At 43.0% G+C, this 17,376-nt stretch overlaps 1 protein-coding gene across 6 annotated transcripts in view; it reads left to right on the forward strand.

Annotated features, from left to right (window-relative positions):
- Window positions 1-14,159: 14,159 nt before the first annotated feature.
- The window catches only part of UBE2D3 (ubiquitin conjugating enzyme E2 D3), a 29,995-nt gene continuing 26,778 nt past the window's right edge, over window positions 14,160-17,376 (forward strand). Inside the window, exons 1-2 of one of the 6 annotated variants that reach the window (XM_046655872.1) lie at window positions 14,160-14,261; window positions 15,259-15,404. In XM_046655872.1, coding sequence (XP_046511828.1) covers window positions 15,381-15,404 — 24 coding nt within the window. In that variant the 5' untranslated portion in view covers window positions 14,160-14,261; window positions 15,259-15,380. The other 5 variants (XM_046655869.1, XM_046655873.1, XM_046655875.1 and 2 more) reach the window with 5 other exon arrangements.

A 17,376-nucleotide genomic window follows, 5' to 3' on the forward strand; every position in this document is an offset into this window, starting at 1 on the left:
TGGTGGGAATGTAAGATGGCACAACCACTTGGGAAAACAGTTCAGCAGTTTCTTAAAAAGTTAAACATACACCTACCATACGATCCAGCCGTTCCACTCCTAGCTATTTACCCAAGAGAAATGAAAGCATATGTCCATACAAACACTTGTACAAGAAAACTTACTGCAGCTGTATTTGTTATAGACAAAAACTGGAAACAACTCAAATGTCCACTGACAGGTGAATGGATAAAGAAACTGTGGCATAGCCATACAAGGAAAACTACTCAGCAATAAAAAAAATAATGAACTGTTGAGAGACACAACACAGATAAAGCTCAAAATAATTATGCTTAGTGGAAAAAGCCAGACAAGAGGGGGTACTGTATGATTCTATTTAAATAAAATTTTAGAAAATGCAAACTAATCTATAGTGACAGAAAACAGATCAGTGGTTTCCTATGGATGAGGGGGTTGGGGTGGGAGGAACAAGAGAAAGGGTTCACAAAGGAGCACAAGGACACTGGTGAGGCATACGTTCATTATCTTGATGTTGGTGATAATTTCATGGGTGTGTCTACCTATGTCAGCTTATCAAATTGTATACTTTAAGTATGTGCGATTTATGTCCGTTATATTTCAATAAAGCTGTTAAAAACCATAATGTACTGTGGCCTGACCAGTAGACATGAGGAAAAGGAATTCCTTTGTTCTGGATGACACATTTTCATCTTTCAGAGTAAATCTGTATAGGTTCTTCAGGCAGCCCTAAGAACATTGCTGGCCTATACTGAGATGTCAGGCAACTGAAATTTTCATGTCTTTATCACATGTCTGCTGTTAGGCTAGATTCTCTTCATCTGAGGGCCTGTCTTTACATTTATCCCTAATATATTTTATATTATTTGCTTTACACATGACTATTCTCACAGTGAGGCTTCGGTATTAACAGTCATTAGACTGTTGGCTTTTCAGACTGTGTTTAGTGAACCCTCGTGATACCCATAGAACTGTCTGAGGTACCCTGCGTGGGAGTGGGGATTGGAGATGAAGGGAAAGCAATAAAGAATATGCGTGTGCAAGGTTTCAGTCTCCAACCCAGGCAGCTTCTGAGTTTTACAGACTTAAGGACTCCTGGGAGAAAAAAAAGTAGTATGAAAATCAGGTAAGTTTATCCACAAGCAAGCTCAGAGCCTCATGCATAGTAGGTGCTCAATAAACATCTGCTGACTAAATCTTAAATTTAAAATGCCTCTCTCATTTCTTTCGGCACACCCTCTCTTTCTCATTTAACATATCAACTTTTATTCTGTAATTTGAATTTCCTGAGATAGGAATATTAATTTTTGAGAAGAGCCGTTGATTTTTCCACTAAAAAAAAGTACCAATACAATGTACTAGAGTTACTATTTTTTTAAAGCATTGATTTTATATACATATTCACACATTGACTAGAAATGCAAGCCTTTATTAAACAATCCTATGGGTATTAAACACACACACACAAGGATTCTAAAGGTTGAGGGAAAACAATCATACAACCACATGGAAAATTGCCCCTATGAATTCATGATCTCCTACCTCAGGCCCTTAACAAGGCCTTTATTCTTTTCTTTGATTAGTTCTTCAGTTTCCCTCTTCAGTGATTCCAAACTTACCTACTTTTCTCATGCCAAACTCAGTGTCATCACACAGCCCTTCTTCCTATTTTACTAAGAAAGTTGAGAACATTGAGTATTAATGGTCAACTTCCTGCCTCCTCCCACCTAAAATGTATCTTCATCTTTACCCATTGGAACCTTCTTCCCTCTAGTGTCCGATAGGTTTACTCCTCGTTCAAAATCAAATACTCTATTTTTGACCTACAGTCACATCTTGTGAAGAAACTGGCTCCATCCGTCATCCCTGCGTTATCTTATCTCCCATGACTCCCTCTAGACTATAAACATACTCAGATCTCTCCCGTTCTAAACAAATGTCCTCCTTTGACCTTGAATTCCTCTAAGCTAACACCCTATCTTCTAGTTTCCTATCATGGCCAAGCTCTCCATATTTTCACTTTCCATTCACTCCCCAACTTACTTAAATTTTTGTCTGCACTACCTCACTGAAATTGAGTCATCAGTGACAAAATTTAGTTGACAAATTTCTAATCCTTAGAATATTTGGACTTTCTATACCATTTGACATCTGATATTTTGAGTAGGTGGTCAAATATTTTTGGATGAATAAAATGGGACTTGAGGGAGGGAAGGGAAGAAGTTGCTCTTCAACATAAGAGTACCCAGTGAATCATGAAAGCTGTAGTAGCCAGAAAAATGTCCTCCCCCACCAAAGATGTCCACATCTCAGTCTCTGGAACCTGTGAATATGTCATGTTACACAGCGAGGGAGAATTAAGATTGCTAATCATCTGGCCTTCAAGCGGAGAGATTATCCTGGATTATACTTGTAGGCCCAGTATAATCACAAAGGTCCTTAAAAATGAAAGAAGGAGGCAGAAGAGTGTGTCAGAGTGACGTGATCTGAGGAAGACTCAACCAGCCATTGCTGGCTTTGAAGATGGAAGCGGGTCATGAGCCAAGTAATGCTGGTTGCTAAGAAGCTGGAAAAGGCAAGAAAACAGATTCTGCCCTAGAATCTCCAGAAAGGACCCTGCCTGTACCTTGATTTTAGACCAGTGAGAGCCATTTCAGACTTCTGACCTCCAAATCTGTAAGACAACTATTGTTTCAAGCCACTAAGGTTGTACTAATTTGTTACATCAAGAAAACTATTACAATAACCATTTCCAACTTTCTTTTAAAATATAGTTGAGGGGCCAGCCTGGTGGTGCAGTGGTTAAGTTCGCATGTTCCGCTTCTCGGCGGCCCAGGGTTCGCCGGTTCGGATCCCGGGTGCAGATGTGGCACTGCTTGGCAAGCCATGCTGTGGTAGGCGTCCCACATATAAAGTAGAGGAAGATGGGCATGGATGTTAGCTCAGGGCCAGTCTTCCTCAGCAAAAAGAGGAGGATTGGCAGCAGTTAGCTCAGGGCTAATCTTCCTCAAAAAATAAATAAAAAAAAAAAAGATAGTTGAATATTGTGACTTTGTCTCTTGAGTCTAATTTATTGAGTGGGAGTTTGAGGGTTGTGGTAGAAAGGAAACCAGGATCAAATAAGAGTTCTTCAACTCTTTATCACGTTAACTACTCTCCTGCTGACCTTCATACTGTCAGCTGCTTGCTTATAATTGTATATAAATATTAAAGTTCTATAACCAGAAATAAAAACCCTTATGAAAGCTAAACAGGGTGCATACTTGCTTTAGGAACAAAAGTATTAGGAAAAAGAGAATCCTGTGAGATTATACTTTTCCATAGTGAGCACAATAGAAAGCAAGCTTGTTGGTTCCTCTTAGGAAGCAATTGATAATGGCAGTGGAGAGGAATGTGGGGGAACCAATCTGGCACTAAAAAAGAAAAGGAGGCCTCAGAGCCAACCAAACCATACTGTGACACCCAAGGTTAAATGTACAGATTCCTTGGCCACCAAACTCCAACTTTCTAAAGCTTTCATCCAACCACTCAATATGATTTTACCCCGAGTCCAATTCTTCCTATTCTGCTTGAGCACTTGCCCTAATAAAGCACAGGCAGTACCTCACACATGTTGCTTGGAGCTGGGAGAATTTCTAACGAAATAGAAAGGTAGGAAGCCTGACTGTGACGGGCGGAGGGGTCGGTCATTTCTGCGATACCAATTTGAAACTTGGGCATTTTCTCACAGGAACATAACACATACAGAGAGGTTGGAGGTAGAACATAGCCCTTTGTGGACTGACCTGGAGACTACTTTTCTACAAGAAATTACGTTCTGAGTTCCAGAACAGGAGGAATCTTAAAATACGTCTAAGCCCTTTCTTTCTCCCTTTCCTTTCCCTTCGGAATCAAGTTTACCTGTCCTACCTGCTTAGCCTTTCGTGCCTCTACTCAAGAGTCACAAGGTCAGATTCAACAAATTCAACTTTAGGTATGTGACAAAAGGATTTTTATAACCTCTACATCAGTTTCTCAAACTAGAATCTTTGAATTCTTTACTAGATTTTTTCCATTTTGTGATTTATTTCATTAATCTATAATAATAAAGCATAGTTCAGATCACCTTGATTCCCACTTTTAACTAAGTACAGCTGTGTGATTCAAGAGCCTGTGTTGTGTTTAGATTTATGATCTTGTTGACACTATGTAATAGTAATTTGTCTTAGGCAAATGAGAACAGAAACAGATAATAAATGCTTCTTTCTGGCATGTGAAAGCCAAGTGACATCAGTGAAAGAATGAACAGTGGTCTCCTAAAGGTTCTAGTTAGAGAAAACACAGCAGTTAGTATAGACATACCAAATTTAAAACAACCTAAATTATGGCAGTTAGTTCTATATTTATGTTTCAAGAAGCAATTTAAGTTGCAGAAAATAAAATAAAAATCAAGTGGCACATAGATATTAATTTTATTATTTATATTCTTCCACATTTAATATATACACTTTAGTTTCAGTCCTTTAAGAGTTAAAACCATAAAGAGTTCATACCAAGTACTATATTTTGTTATTTTTATTACAGTTATTATCGTAATGTTATATATATATGATTTTATTATAACATTCTAATAAAAATAACGAGGGGGAGCCTCAAAATTTTATTTTTCTTAGGGTAAGCTCTACCCAGGAAATAACTAAATTTGCCTCCTGTGCTATGGGTCCTTAGTGCAATTACAGCAACTCTTCAGGTCTCTCACAATCACATCTCACCCAGATTATTTCAGTCGCATCCCAAGTGGTCTCTTTGCCTCTAGTCTGCACCCCCCCACACACACTTTTGTTACATCTTCCACATTGCTATCAGTTATCCTTTTGTGATTAAAATCTTATCAAGGCTTTTTTAGGCTAAAAATTCAATTCCCCCATCTCATACCCTTCAGAATAAAATCTGAACTCATTAACATGATATCCACCTTTGTCTTTCAACTGTTTTGTCTCATTTCTTCTCATTCACCCCCCACCCCCACACACACTAATGCAGCCAAAGTACCTTGAAAACTTGTTTCTCTGAGACTTTGCTTTGTTCCTTCTGCCTAGGAGCCTTCCTCCCTTTTCTTTCACCAGCTATGCCTTCTTTTTTTCATTTATTTTTTTTTAAAGATTGGCACCTGAGCTAACATGTTGCCAATCTTTTTTTTCCCCTTCTTCTTCTCCCCAAAGGCCCCCAGTACATAGTTGTATATTCTAGTTGTGAGTGCCTCTGGTTGTGCTATGTGAGACACTGTCTTAGCATGGCTTGATGAGCGGTGCTAAATCTGCACCCAGGATCCGAACTGGTGAATCTGTGTGCTGAAGCGGAATGCGCATGAACTTAACCCCTCGGCCACAGGGCCGGCCCCTTTTCTATTTGTTTAAAGAATTCTATTCTACAGAGAAACTTCCTCTGACCACCCCCAGCTGAATTAGGTACACTCATGTTACTCTGTGCATGCCTTGATGTCATTCCCTACACTCTATGATCCTTAACGGTCTCCCCAGTTAAAAGACTTTCTTAAAGGCGACATCTGGGTCTTTCATCTATGTCTCTTTAGCATCTAGCTGAGTGCCTAGCACATAATAGGCATTCTATATACATATATATATATATATACATATATATATATACACACTTTTTTTTTTTTTTTTTTTAGGAAGATTAGCTCTGAGCTAACAGCTGCCAATCCTCCTCTTTTTGCTGAGGGAGGCTGGCCCTGAGCTAACATCCGTGCTCATCTTCCTCTACTGTGTATGTGGGACGCCCGTCACAGCATGGCTTGCCAAGCGGTGCCATGTCCGTACCCCAGATGCGAACTGGCGAACCCCAGGCCGCCGAAGCAGAACATGCGGACTTAACCGCTGCACCACCGGGCCGGCCCCCAATATAATTTTTTAAATGAACATTTAGGAGGAGAGGAGTGATTCTATTACGTTAACATTCTTCAGCCTCAGGGCCAGCCCGTGGCCAGTGGTTAAGTTCGTGCGCTCCACTTTGGCGGCCCAGGGTTTTGCTGGTTCGGATCCTGGGCGCAGACATGGCACTGCTCGTCAGGCCATGTTGAGGCGGCGTCCCACATGCCACTACTAGAAGGACCCACAACTAAAATATAAAACTATTGTACTAGGGGAATTTGGGGAGGAAAAGCAGGAAAAAAAAGATTGGCAACAGTTGTTAGCTCAGGTGCCAATCTTTAAAAAGTAATTAATTAAAAAAAACATTCTTCAGCTTAAACCTGAAAGACCTCCTTAGCCTAAGCAGACTTAAATATCACTGATTGGCACACTGTATGGCAATCTCTTGGTCTTGCCTCAACCTTCCTCAAAAGCAGTCCCATATTATAAACGGATGTTTTTTAAAACTGTTTGTAAGTAAGAAGGCTTTTTGTAAGGCAGAATGCACTACTATAATATGAACAATGTTATAGTGACTAGATTTCAAGCTAGCAAGTACAAAAACGGCCAGTTATGTAAAACTGAACCACCATAACGATGGTAGCCTGAATTCCGTGCTCTAGGGGAGACCTCGTAGTGCTTGAGCAAGGAGGAGTAAGAAGAAAAAAAAGGTTTCCTCCTCATTTCCACTTCGCCCAAGAGCAGTTGGCTGTTGACATTTTCCGTAGACGTCTCTCTGCGCACCTCTCTATCTGGTCTCTAATCCTTACCTTGCCTTCTGCCCCTAATTACAGCCCTATCCAGGGCAGACATTAAGCCCTACCCCTAAAATGCTCCAGAGTAGTCTCCCCCTTCTCTCCATTCATGTAGAATAGAAAGAGGGAAAACAAGGAAAAGCTAAATTAACACAAATCTGTGAATATCTAATTATATTGTGCACTCTGGGGGTTTGGTCTAAATCACTCTTGGAGAGTTGCACTGCAGGCAGTGTGGCACCCAGGGCTCTCCTTTTCTGTCTGGGTCTTGTTGTGAGACCGGGAACCTGTATCACACTGTTCTCTTACCAGGTATATGTGGTAAAGCCCAATCGCATTGTTACTGAATCCTTAACTGGGAGATTTAATGTGCTTGGATGGACAGGGGATCTCCGAAATTGTCACACTCCAACACCAAATGAGCTAAAGTCTTTGAGTAGTTTTCTTTTAGGTGTGGTGGAATGTTTCTTAGTAAGTTTCATTCTTTCTTTTAGCACCGTGTTAAATCAATGCTTCTGTGCGATGAAAAAAATCAACATGTACTAGATAGTATGTATTAAAACTAAAAGCCTCACATAAGTGGCTCTAAGTCATTTAGAGACTATACAGATCTGACCCTTTAGAACAACTTTGTGCGACATTTCCACGATCACTCCTAACTTAAAATTCTTTTTTTTTCTGAGGAAGATTTGCTCTGAGCTAACATCTCTGCCTGTCTTCCTCTCCTTTCTATGTGGGTCGCTGCCACAGCATAGCAGCCGATAAGTGGTGTAGGTCTGTGCCCGGGTACCGAACCTGGGCCTCTGAAGCAGAGTGTGCCAAACTTAACCACTAGGCCACAGGGACAGCCCCTAACTTAAAATTCTTTAATAGAAAAATTTTAAATTTTTCATCACTATCTTACTAAAGAATTCTCACATAAATATATTTAAACAATCAAATCCAATATTGGCAAAACAATGATCATTTCTGGTCTAAATCTCACCCCATCTCTGTTTATTTTAGATTTGTTATATTGTTATTAAAGCAAGAAAGATTACAATTATTGTTGGGAACTAATTTTAATTTGAATTCCTTATTTTTAAGTCCGGATGAAAGTTAATTTCTACATTGGGACTCACAAAATGGAGGCTGCCCCAGTGGCTCAGCCCACATCACAAAGCTAAACCTGTCAGCCTGCACTTACAGGAAACACTCGTCAAGGAAACCAATGTACAGCATCACAGTCCTCTGACTCCGCTTTAGCTGCCTCACCTTCCCCTGGGAAAGAGGACCTGCCAGCCTCACCCCGAAGTCCTGATCCCCAGCCCCTCCCACCCTGTTCCCACGTGGCCTCGTCTAAGGTCCACAGGACTTGCTGTTGTGCAAACGCCCAGGAAGAGAGGGCCCCTGCTTGTGAGGGCTGCAGTCCACACGGTCCATGGAGTGTCTTCCCTTGACTAAGGGGCATGGAACTCATGACTGCATTGTTTCAGTTTTGTCATTTGATAGCACCTAACCCTCAAAAGCCTGGTCTAGATCGTTTACCCGATTTTCAACCTGCTTGATTTCATTAATTTTTCTATATTTAGAGTATGCCAAAATCAGATGTATTCTCCTATTTCTGGTCATAATTATGAACTTTTAATTTAAAAAAAATACAATGCTATTTAAAGTTAATTTTTAATCACTATGTTTTAATAAGCAAATAATATTGATGAAAATACCTCCAAATTTAAGGTATTGGACCTCCAAAATAGTCTGAATTTAAGACTGACAGCAAATGCTTATTATTATATTAAAACCAAATCTAAATTACAATGTTGTTTATACTGAAGGAAAAACCTCTTGCTGGCTGTAAATTTTTCACATTTTACAAGGCTACTATATCTCATTTATCATTAGTAACCTGAAAAGTATAATGAGATACTGAAAATATTTAATAAGCTTCCAGACTGATTTCACATTTTGGTTCTAAATTATTTTTTTTAAAACATCTCCATTGAGATAATTCAGATACCATAAAATCCACTCTTTTAAAGTGTGTATATTCACAGAGTTGTATAACCATCACCATTATCTAATTTTAGAATATTTCATCACCTCCTCCAAAAAGACCCTATACTCATTAGCAGCCACTCCCCATTCACCTGGGCCCTACTCCTTGGCAACCAGTAATCTTTCTGTCTCTATGGATTTGCCTATTCTAGTCGTTTCATATAAATGGACTCAAACAGTATGTGGCTTTTTGGGTCTGGCTTTCTTCACTTAGCAGAATATTTTCAAGCTTCAAGACACATGTTGTAGCATGGATCAGTATTTTGTTCTTATTAACTAATACTATTATATCACATGGATGTACCACATTTTATTTATCCACTTATCAGCTGATGGACATCAAGTTGTCCCTACCTTTTGGCTGTTATGAATAATGCTACTCTGAATATTTATGTGTACAAGTTTTTTTGTGGAAAATGCTCAAATTTATTTTTAGTTCAGACATTTGTGCATCATTCATTATGTGCCAAAAATCATCTTAATTTAACGTCAAAGTGATGTCCTTAGCATGAAATAAAGTACAGTTTCCTAAACCACATTAACTTGTCTTGATCATAAAAATGAGATTCTGAACCTGTAAGGTACAGAAACTAATTTGATTTTTTTTTTTGGTGAAGAAGATTCGCTCTGAGCTAACATCTGTTGCCAATCTTCCTCCTTTGTTGCTTGAGGATTAGCCCTGAGCAAACATCTGTGCCACTCTTCCTCTATTTTGTATGTGGGTCACTGCAACAGCATGGCTTGATGAGTGGTGTAGGTCCATGCCCAGGATCCAAACCCATAAACCTGGGCTGCCAAAGTGGAGCACGCCAGACTTAACCACTATGCCATGGGTCTAGCCCCTACTAATTTGATTTTTATGCAAACAGTATAAAATAACACTTGGGCTCCAAATTACGGATTCTAAGCAGAATATGTAAACATGCATTCTGAATATAAAATCTGGACCGTAGCATTTGTAATTTAATTAAACTAATAAAATGGCATACACTATCTTAGAGCCAGTGTCTTTAGCAAGTTATAAAATTCCATGACAGTTACAAAGATCTAAAAACGTAGATGCAATATTAATAAATGTAAGTATATGCACTAATCTATGTTAACTCTGTCTATTCACAAGTATATTTTAATTAACCCCCGTACTCAAAGTTATTGTAATAGTGAACCTGGCTTCACTGATGCATTCACTTAACATTAAGACACTGGCATGTCTTCTTTATTTGGATTATTTATTTCATTGCCACTTTTATACTAATTTTCTTTTCTTTTTGGTGAAGAAGATTGACCTTGAGCTAACATCTGTTACCAATCTTCCTCTTTTTACTTGAGGAAGATTGTTCTTGAACTAACATCTGTGCCAGTCTTCCTCTATTTTGTATGTGGGATGCTGCCACAGCATAGCTTGATCAGTGGTGTGTAGGTCCACACCAGGGATCCAAACCCACGAACCCTGGGTCACTGAAGCAGAACGTGTGAACTTAACCACTATGCCACTGGGCCAGCTCCTATACCAATTTTCTTGATCCTTTATATTTTCCTCATGTTTTATGCCAATGCATGCAAGAAAATCTGATCTGCCATAATTAGAAAGTTTCTGAAACTTCAATATAATATTCACTAAGAAGTAAGGGACTGTTTTTAGTTCATCTTTTCAACTTTTTGGACGTTTATTAATTTCTTATTTTAAATATTTCCTTCAATATATAAAATCATAATATTTTTTAGCATATTTCAGACTGCAATATAAAAAAATGATTATTTTCCTTTTTTTTCAGATGGAGACATTTCTACCATTGTAATTCAAATAAGTCAAATGAGCGAAAGTCAGTTTTAACTTAATTTGCAAGTGTAAAGTGGGCTCTCTATAACACTAGAAATGTGAATAGTGTTTTAAAGTTTGAGCTAATCCTAAGGCTGTCTCCTAAAGCATCAAAATACTTCTAAGCCATGTTCTCTTTTAACCTTAGCAAAATTGAGTAGAAATCTAAGTTTGCTAGTGTAAATACAAACAAACAAACAGAAAGCCTAATCAGTAAATTCACTTCAGTGCCAAGTAAAAAAGAATTTGGGGGGGGGGGCTGGCCCCATGGCAGAAAGGTTGGGTTTGCGTGCTTTGCTTCGGCAGCCCAGGGTTTCACTGGTTCAGAACCTGGGCGCGGACATGGCACTGCTCATTGGGCCATGTTGAGGCAGCATCCCACATGCCACAGCTAGAAGGACCCACAACTAAAATATACAACTCTGTACTGGGAGGATTTGGGGAGAAAAGTAGGAAAAAAAATGAATTTGGGGTTACAAAATTACTTGTTTCAATTATGCATGGATAATCTAGAACTTCAGATATTAGGAGTTGTCATCATTTCTTGTATACAGTCTTGACAGTGGTCAATATAAAAAATATAGTGGCACCATTATAAAAGAAAGGTTTAATTTCAGATGTGAAATCATGTTTGTAGGGCACAGAAAGACGAGTGAATTTCTTCATCTTCTAAGCCAAACTCTATTACAACAAATATTTCTGCAAAACAAACTATTTCCCAGCCCCAACTGGTAGCCCACTTATTTAAAGGTGGTGTTGGATATAAGCAATACTGCTGCAGAGGAAAAATTTAGAAAATTCCTTTTAGTCACTGCGTGGAATTTACTTGGAATACTAAAGAATGCATAAATATTTGAGGCAGCAAATTAATGGAGTTGGCTAATAGTCGATGGCTAAAAAATAAATAGCGTAATGGTTAAGAGTGTGAGCTTTGAGGTCAGACTGCCTAGGTTTAAATCTTGGCTCTACTACTTAATAACTGTATGACCCTGTTTCATCTGTAAAGTGGGGATGTGATGAGATAATGAATTAAAGGACCCAACACATAGCACTTCAAAAATAATTAACACTTACTAAGAATTTTAAATATACAGTATTTTAATTTCATTTTGCAATTCTTGCACATCTTATTTGCAAAGGTGCGTAATAAATAAGAGTGATATAGCAAAACCTAAGTTATCCAGGTTGCTTGGGAAATAAATCATTCTGGCTAAGTAAATTTTCCATAGAATGTGTTTATAGTATCAAAAAAGAAAACCCAACAAATAGGATAAAACTATTTCCTAAACCTATTACACACTTACATGCCTTCTTAACTAGAGTATACTGGTGGTAATTAAACTTTTTTTTGAGAAAGATTAGCCCTGAGCTAACTGCCACCAATCCTCCTCTTTTTGCTGAGGAAGACTGACCTTGAGCTAACATCCATGCCCATCTTCCTCTACTTTATATGTGGGACGCCTACCACAGCATGGCTTGACAAGTGTGCCATGTCCGCACCTGGGATCCAAACCGGTGAACCCCAGGCCACTGAAGTGGAATGTCCACACCTAACCACTGCACCACTGGGCCAGCCCCCTATTTTATACATTTAAAAACATTATTCTGAGCAGAGTCCATGGCTTCACCAGACTGCCAAAGTGGTTTGTGGCACAAAAAAAGTGAAGAACTCGGACCTCAGATTTGTCCCAGTGTGCTGTGCTCTGTTACTTCAGAGCATTAACATTCCGTTGTACTTTCACACAGAAGCTTTAGATGAGGGTAATCCAAGTTGCCTTCTCCGGGACTTTTCTTAGTGGATCTCCTGGATATTGAGTTCCCTTTGGGTAGGTAAGAATGTTTCTACCTTATACTTTGGCTTCTGAAAGAACAAAACAGATGGAGAAATAAGTCAAATAAAACTAGATTCAGATGGCATCGAAAGCAGAAATATAAAACATTCTATTCTCCTACTTTGTACACTGAGACAATATGAAACTCCATTCAGTAAATACTCTGAAGTTAACTTTTACTTCTACCATTTATTAGCTGTGTGACCTTGGGATAGTAACTTAATCTCTCTGTGCATCAGTTTATTTGTAAAGGGAGTTAATAAGCACAGTACCTGGTACATAATAAGTGTTCCATAAATATTCCCTATTTTATTATTATTCTTACAGATTTGTTTCACACTATGTATGACCTGTTAATGTCTGACTGGTTACTTTAATAATTTACATTTATGCGGCATTGTAGTCTATTGTGCCCTTTCACATACATTATGACATTTGAACCACACAGCAGCCCTGCAAGAGGGCCATTATTATGCCTAGTTTAGTGTTGAAGAAACTAAGATAAGTACCCCATGATATCACACAAACCGGACGCAATAACAGAGCAAGAACTCAAACTTGGATTTCTCCCTCCACCCCAAATTGCCTAATCCTAGGTTTCTACTGTATTAGACTGGTTAGAAGAGAGAATAAAACAAAGATTGTTCGGCGGGCGGGAGAGGGGTCCCACAGGCCGGGAGGAGTGCCGGAGTGCTGCGCTGTTCACAGGGTGGCCCTCTGACCGAAGCATCCTGTCACGTCGGAGCTTGTTAGAACTGTCCAATCTTAGGCGCCGCCTCACCTACTAAATCAAAACTCCTATTTCGAACAAAATCCCGGTGATTCACATGGATACTAGTTTAAGCAGCACTGTTTCGCTCTATTGACACTATTATGATTACTGGAACAGTATATATTAGCCTATTTGTCACAGACCTATTAAGTTTTATTAGGTAATACTTTCTTATGACAGGAAACTTGCTTCCCTTTTTAAAAAACTTAGGTATATTTTTAAAGCAAGTTTATCTTTCTATTTAATTCTTAAAGATCTCCATTTCGTTAAATGGGGTCATTATAATGGAATGTCAGAAAACTTTAAGCAGGTCAGTGCTTACCTTTAAATTCCTTTTAAAAATTAACGCCTGACTACGCTTTGTCTGAGGACACAGCAGAAAGCAAAATCCCTTCCTACGCTTACACCCGGCCGAGTCGAACAGGCAGACCCCAGCCTCACATGCCTCCCCTGCATACTTCGAGGAGAACTGAGTTTTTCTGACCCCAAACTCATTTCCTGATTGCGTTTCGCAACTTCCGGGCTCTCGCAGTGGGAGCGCAACCGGCGGGAACCGGCTGGCAGCCCACCGCCCGCGCTCCCTCCCGTCAATTCGCCGCGGGGCCCGACTCAGGCCGCCGGGGCCGCGGACGGCCAGCGGCCCGCTCTGCGGTCTCGCTCCTGCAGGGCCGGCACGCGGGCGCCGACGAGCGGCCGCCGGGACCGCCTACCAGACGGTCCCACCTGGAGGGCGCCTCTGCCCAGCGCTCGCCGGCCGGGCTGGCCAGCCCGCAAAGAGCGCCCACCTGCTGCGCCGGAAGCCTCAGAAGCCCGCTCCACCCCGGCCAAGGGCGTCCAGCGGCCAACCCAGGGGCCCTCCCGCCGCCCACTCCTGATTGGCGCGTGCTCCTACCGCCGGGGAATTCCGTTTCCTCTCCCCCGCCCCGGCACAGGCACGCAGCGGGGCGCTTCCCCCCGACGGCCCGCCCCGGCTCGTGTCGGCGCCCCACTATGTCTCGCGAGACTTTGTGGACTCGGGGCGGGGCCACACCCGGAAGAGTGCTCAAAACTGCCCTTAAGTCATTGCAGAGCTACAGCTCCTGTTAGGCAGCCTCGCGAGATCCGCCTCCTCAGTACCAAGTGAGGAAATTGGGGGACGCTGCGGGAGGGGCGTGGGGCTCGACTGCGCAGCTGCCGCTTCCATAACCTTCCTCCCATGGTCTCCTTCCGGTTCTCGATGCTTCTCTGAGTTTAAGGGTTTCCGCCGCTCGTCTCCCCTTCCTCCCAGCCCATGTTCCGCCTCCGGCCCCCGCCCTCTCAGTCCAACCTCCGATCTGTTTAGTAAGAAGGTGCTGTTCCGAGGAGAAGGGGAAGCGGGTAGCACAAATAGTCTCGGCCCGGACGTGGGGAGGAAACCATCCCTCCCCGGGGCCTGGTCGTGCGCTCGCGCCGGCGGCGTTGGCGGACGGATCTGCGGCGGTGAAGAGGCGGGCGGGGCGGAGCGCGGCGGAGCGCGGCGCTGGCAGTAGTTCCGTCAGAGCGGACATCTTGTGGCGGTGTCGTGCGCGTGAGCCCCGTAGGGCCGGGGAGGCACCAGCGCCGCGCGGGGAGGAGGCCCGGCCGCAGCTTGAGGGAGGCCCCGGCCCTCCGTACGCGTGGGTGTGGACGGTGGGGGGCGGCCCGCTGGCCGGCGGGGAAGGGGAAGTCCAGGCCCTGGGCGCTCGAGGGCCCGGCCTGCGGGGTGGGGCGGGCGGAAGGCTGGAGCGGCGGGCCTCTCCCGCTGGGGGAGGGGGCGCGTCCTGCCGGCCGCCTAGCCGGGGCTCGGGGCTGGCGGCGCGGGCGCTGGGAGGCGGGGTGGACGGCGGCTCCGGGCGGGCCGAGCGGCAGCCCTGCGCGGCCCGGGCGCAGCGCCCCCGTTCCCTCCGCGACCGGCCGGCTGCACCTAGAGCCGCCGGGAGCCGGCGTCCGGCCGTGCCGCCGCCCCCTCCCCCGCGGGCGCCCGCCGCTGGCCGTGCGCCCGCCGCTGGCCGTGCCTCCGCCTCCCCCTCCGCGAGGCCGGGGTGGCCCTGCCGCCCGCCCGCATCTTCGGGGCGCCGCGCGGCCTGGGCGAGCGCTGATCCGCTTCGTTTTCGCGAAGGCGCCTGTGTCTGGCAGAGCCGGCGCGAGACGAGGAGCCCGTCCTTCGCCGCCCGAGTCAGGAGCGCGGCCGGACCTGGGAGCACGCCCCGAGAGCGAGGAGCTAGACGGGAAGCACAGACGATGGCGCTGAAACGGATCAATAAGGTACGGCGGGCCGGCGCCCGCTTCGCGCCCCGGAGTCGCGCGTGCGTCGGGGCGGCCGCGGGCCTCCTGCGCTCGGGGCCCGGGGCCCGGGGCCGAGGCCTCTGCGGCGGAGAGCGGGCCTGCGCGCCGTCGGCGGCTCCTCGGCCGGGGGCGGGCGGCGGGGCCGCTGCGGGCGCCTCCGGCATGCTCCCCTGCGGCCCCGGGAAGGCTGTTGGAACGCGGCTTCCCCCGGACGAGTGGTCTAAGCCGAGGGGAGAGTAGGCCTCCGAGCTCGGGGCGAGCGGGCCTCCGCCTCCGCCTCCGGGGTTCGGTCTCGTTTTCCTGCTGTAACTTGTATCCCGCATTGTAAGATGGCGGCTGCCTTAGCTGGTTCAGGCTGTCTCCAGCGGCTCCTTCCCTAGTAATACGAAGTGACAATCTTGGTGAAATGTTGACTTTCACATCAGGTCGTGCTGCTCTGAGACCTCCTGCTCAACACTTAGTCTGCGTTCAAACTCGCAGGCCGTATTTCCCTTTTTTGTAACTTGTCTGTGTGTGGTGTGTTTGCTTCTTGCACAATTGAGGAGGGTGGAGTATTTACAGCTAACTTGAAAAAAATGTTGTGGAATAAATTCAGCCTTAATAAAACTAAGAGACACAGGACTTTGTGGGCTGAAAGTTTTGGTTTTGATAGGTTACTTTTTGAAAAAGAGTTACATGGAAGGATTGGCAAGTATTTGGCTTTACTTAAAATAGACCTGATGCTGCTTGATTTTACATTTGTTTAATATGTGTGGCTCTAGAGTTGGCAAAATGGGTATTTTATGAAAGGTGAAGGTTCAGATCTTCAGTCAACGTAATTGATGCTGAAATTTTGAATTTTGTTTTAGGCCATCATTGCGTTGTCATTGTGTGTTTATGTGAAACATAAACTTAAATCTTTATTTTTGAGAGGATGGAAAAGGAGAGGAAGAAAAAGTTTTTAAGAGTTAAGACTTAAAGTAAAAAAGGATTATTTAAACACCTTTTTGTGATCACTTTGAAGGCCAGCAGTGAACACATTGGAGAAGTATAGTTACATTTTATAGCATAGTTAGTACAAAGAATATCATTCAGCATAAATCAAAACCTTTTGGAGAAGTATGGTTACATTTTATAGCATAGTTAGTACAAAGAATATCGTTCAGTATAAATCAAAACCTTTTATCTGTGGGACTTAATTCAGGCCACTAAGATGTGGAATAATTTCAGATCTATAGCTTTTATGCATGTGCAACAGAACACTGTAAAGGAAGGTCTCATTGATTTTTTTGTTTTGTTTTACAGGTGATACCCAGCTGCTGTGACACCACTTTAATGATTTAAAAGTTTTAGAGAGGCAGTATGATAGTTAAGAGTATAAACTTTGGAGCAGAAGTGCTCCAGTTAGAATTCTAAGATTGGGCAAATTATGTCTCTATAAAATGACTCCTTGTTGCATATGAACAATAAATAGTTGAGTGCCTAATATGTACCAGGCACTATTCTAGATCCTAGGGAGAAAGCTATTAGGTTCCTGGATTGATTGATTGATTGGTTTAGTAGGATTAAATAGATTAATCTGTAGCTTTGAACAGGCCCCTAGCACTCAGATTGTTACTACTCTTTTAATATGGCTATCTTTTTGATCTTCAAAAACTTTGATTCAAGAACTTTTCTAGTCTAATACTGTTCGTTAATACTACATTGTCTTCTCTTGTAAATATTTTGAAGATTTGTATAATACAGAAGCTTGATATAATACTCTTCAAACTGGAAAAACCAGTGTTTATGTGGGACATTGTTGATGCAGCCTATAGGGAATTTTTAACGTGAATTTGGTTTGGTTTTTAGCTGTTACTGTCAGTCACCTGGTGATACTTAAAACAGAAGTACATCCCAGATCCAGACAATTTTAGCTAGTGGATGACTCTGATGGGAGATCTTCTTTATTTTAGGTACTTCTGTTTTAGAA

The sequence above is a fragment of the Equus quagga genome, chromosome 3, assembly GCF_021613505.1.
Source record: "Equus quagga isolate Etosha38 chromosome 3, UCLA_HA_Equagga_1.0, whole genome shotgun sequence".
NCBI lineage: Eukaryota > Metazoa > Chordata > Mammalia > Perissodactyla > Equidae > Equus > Equus quagga.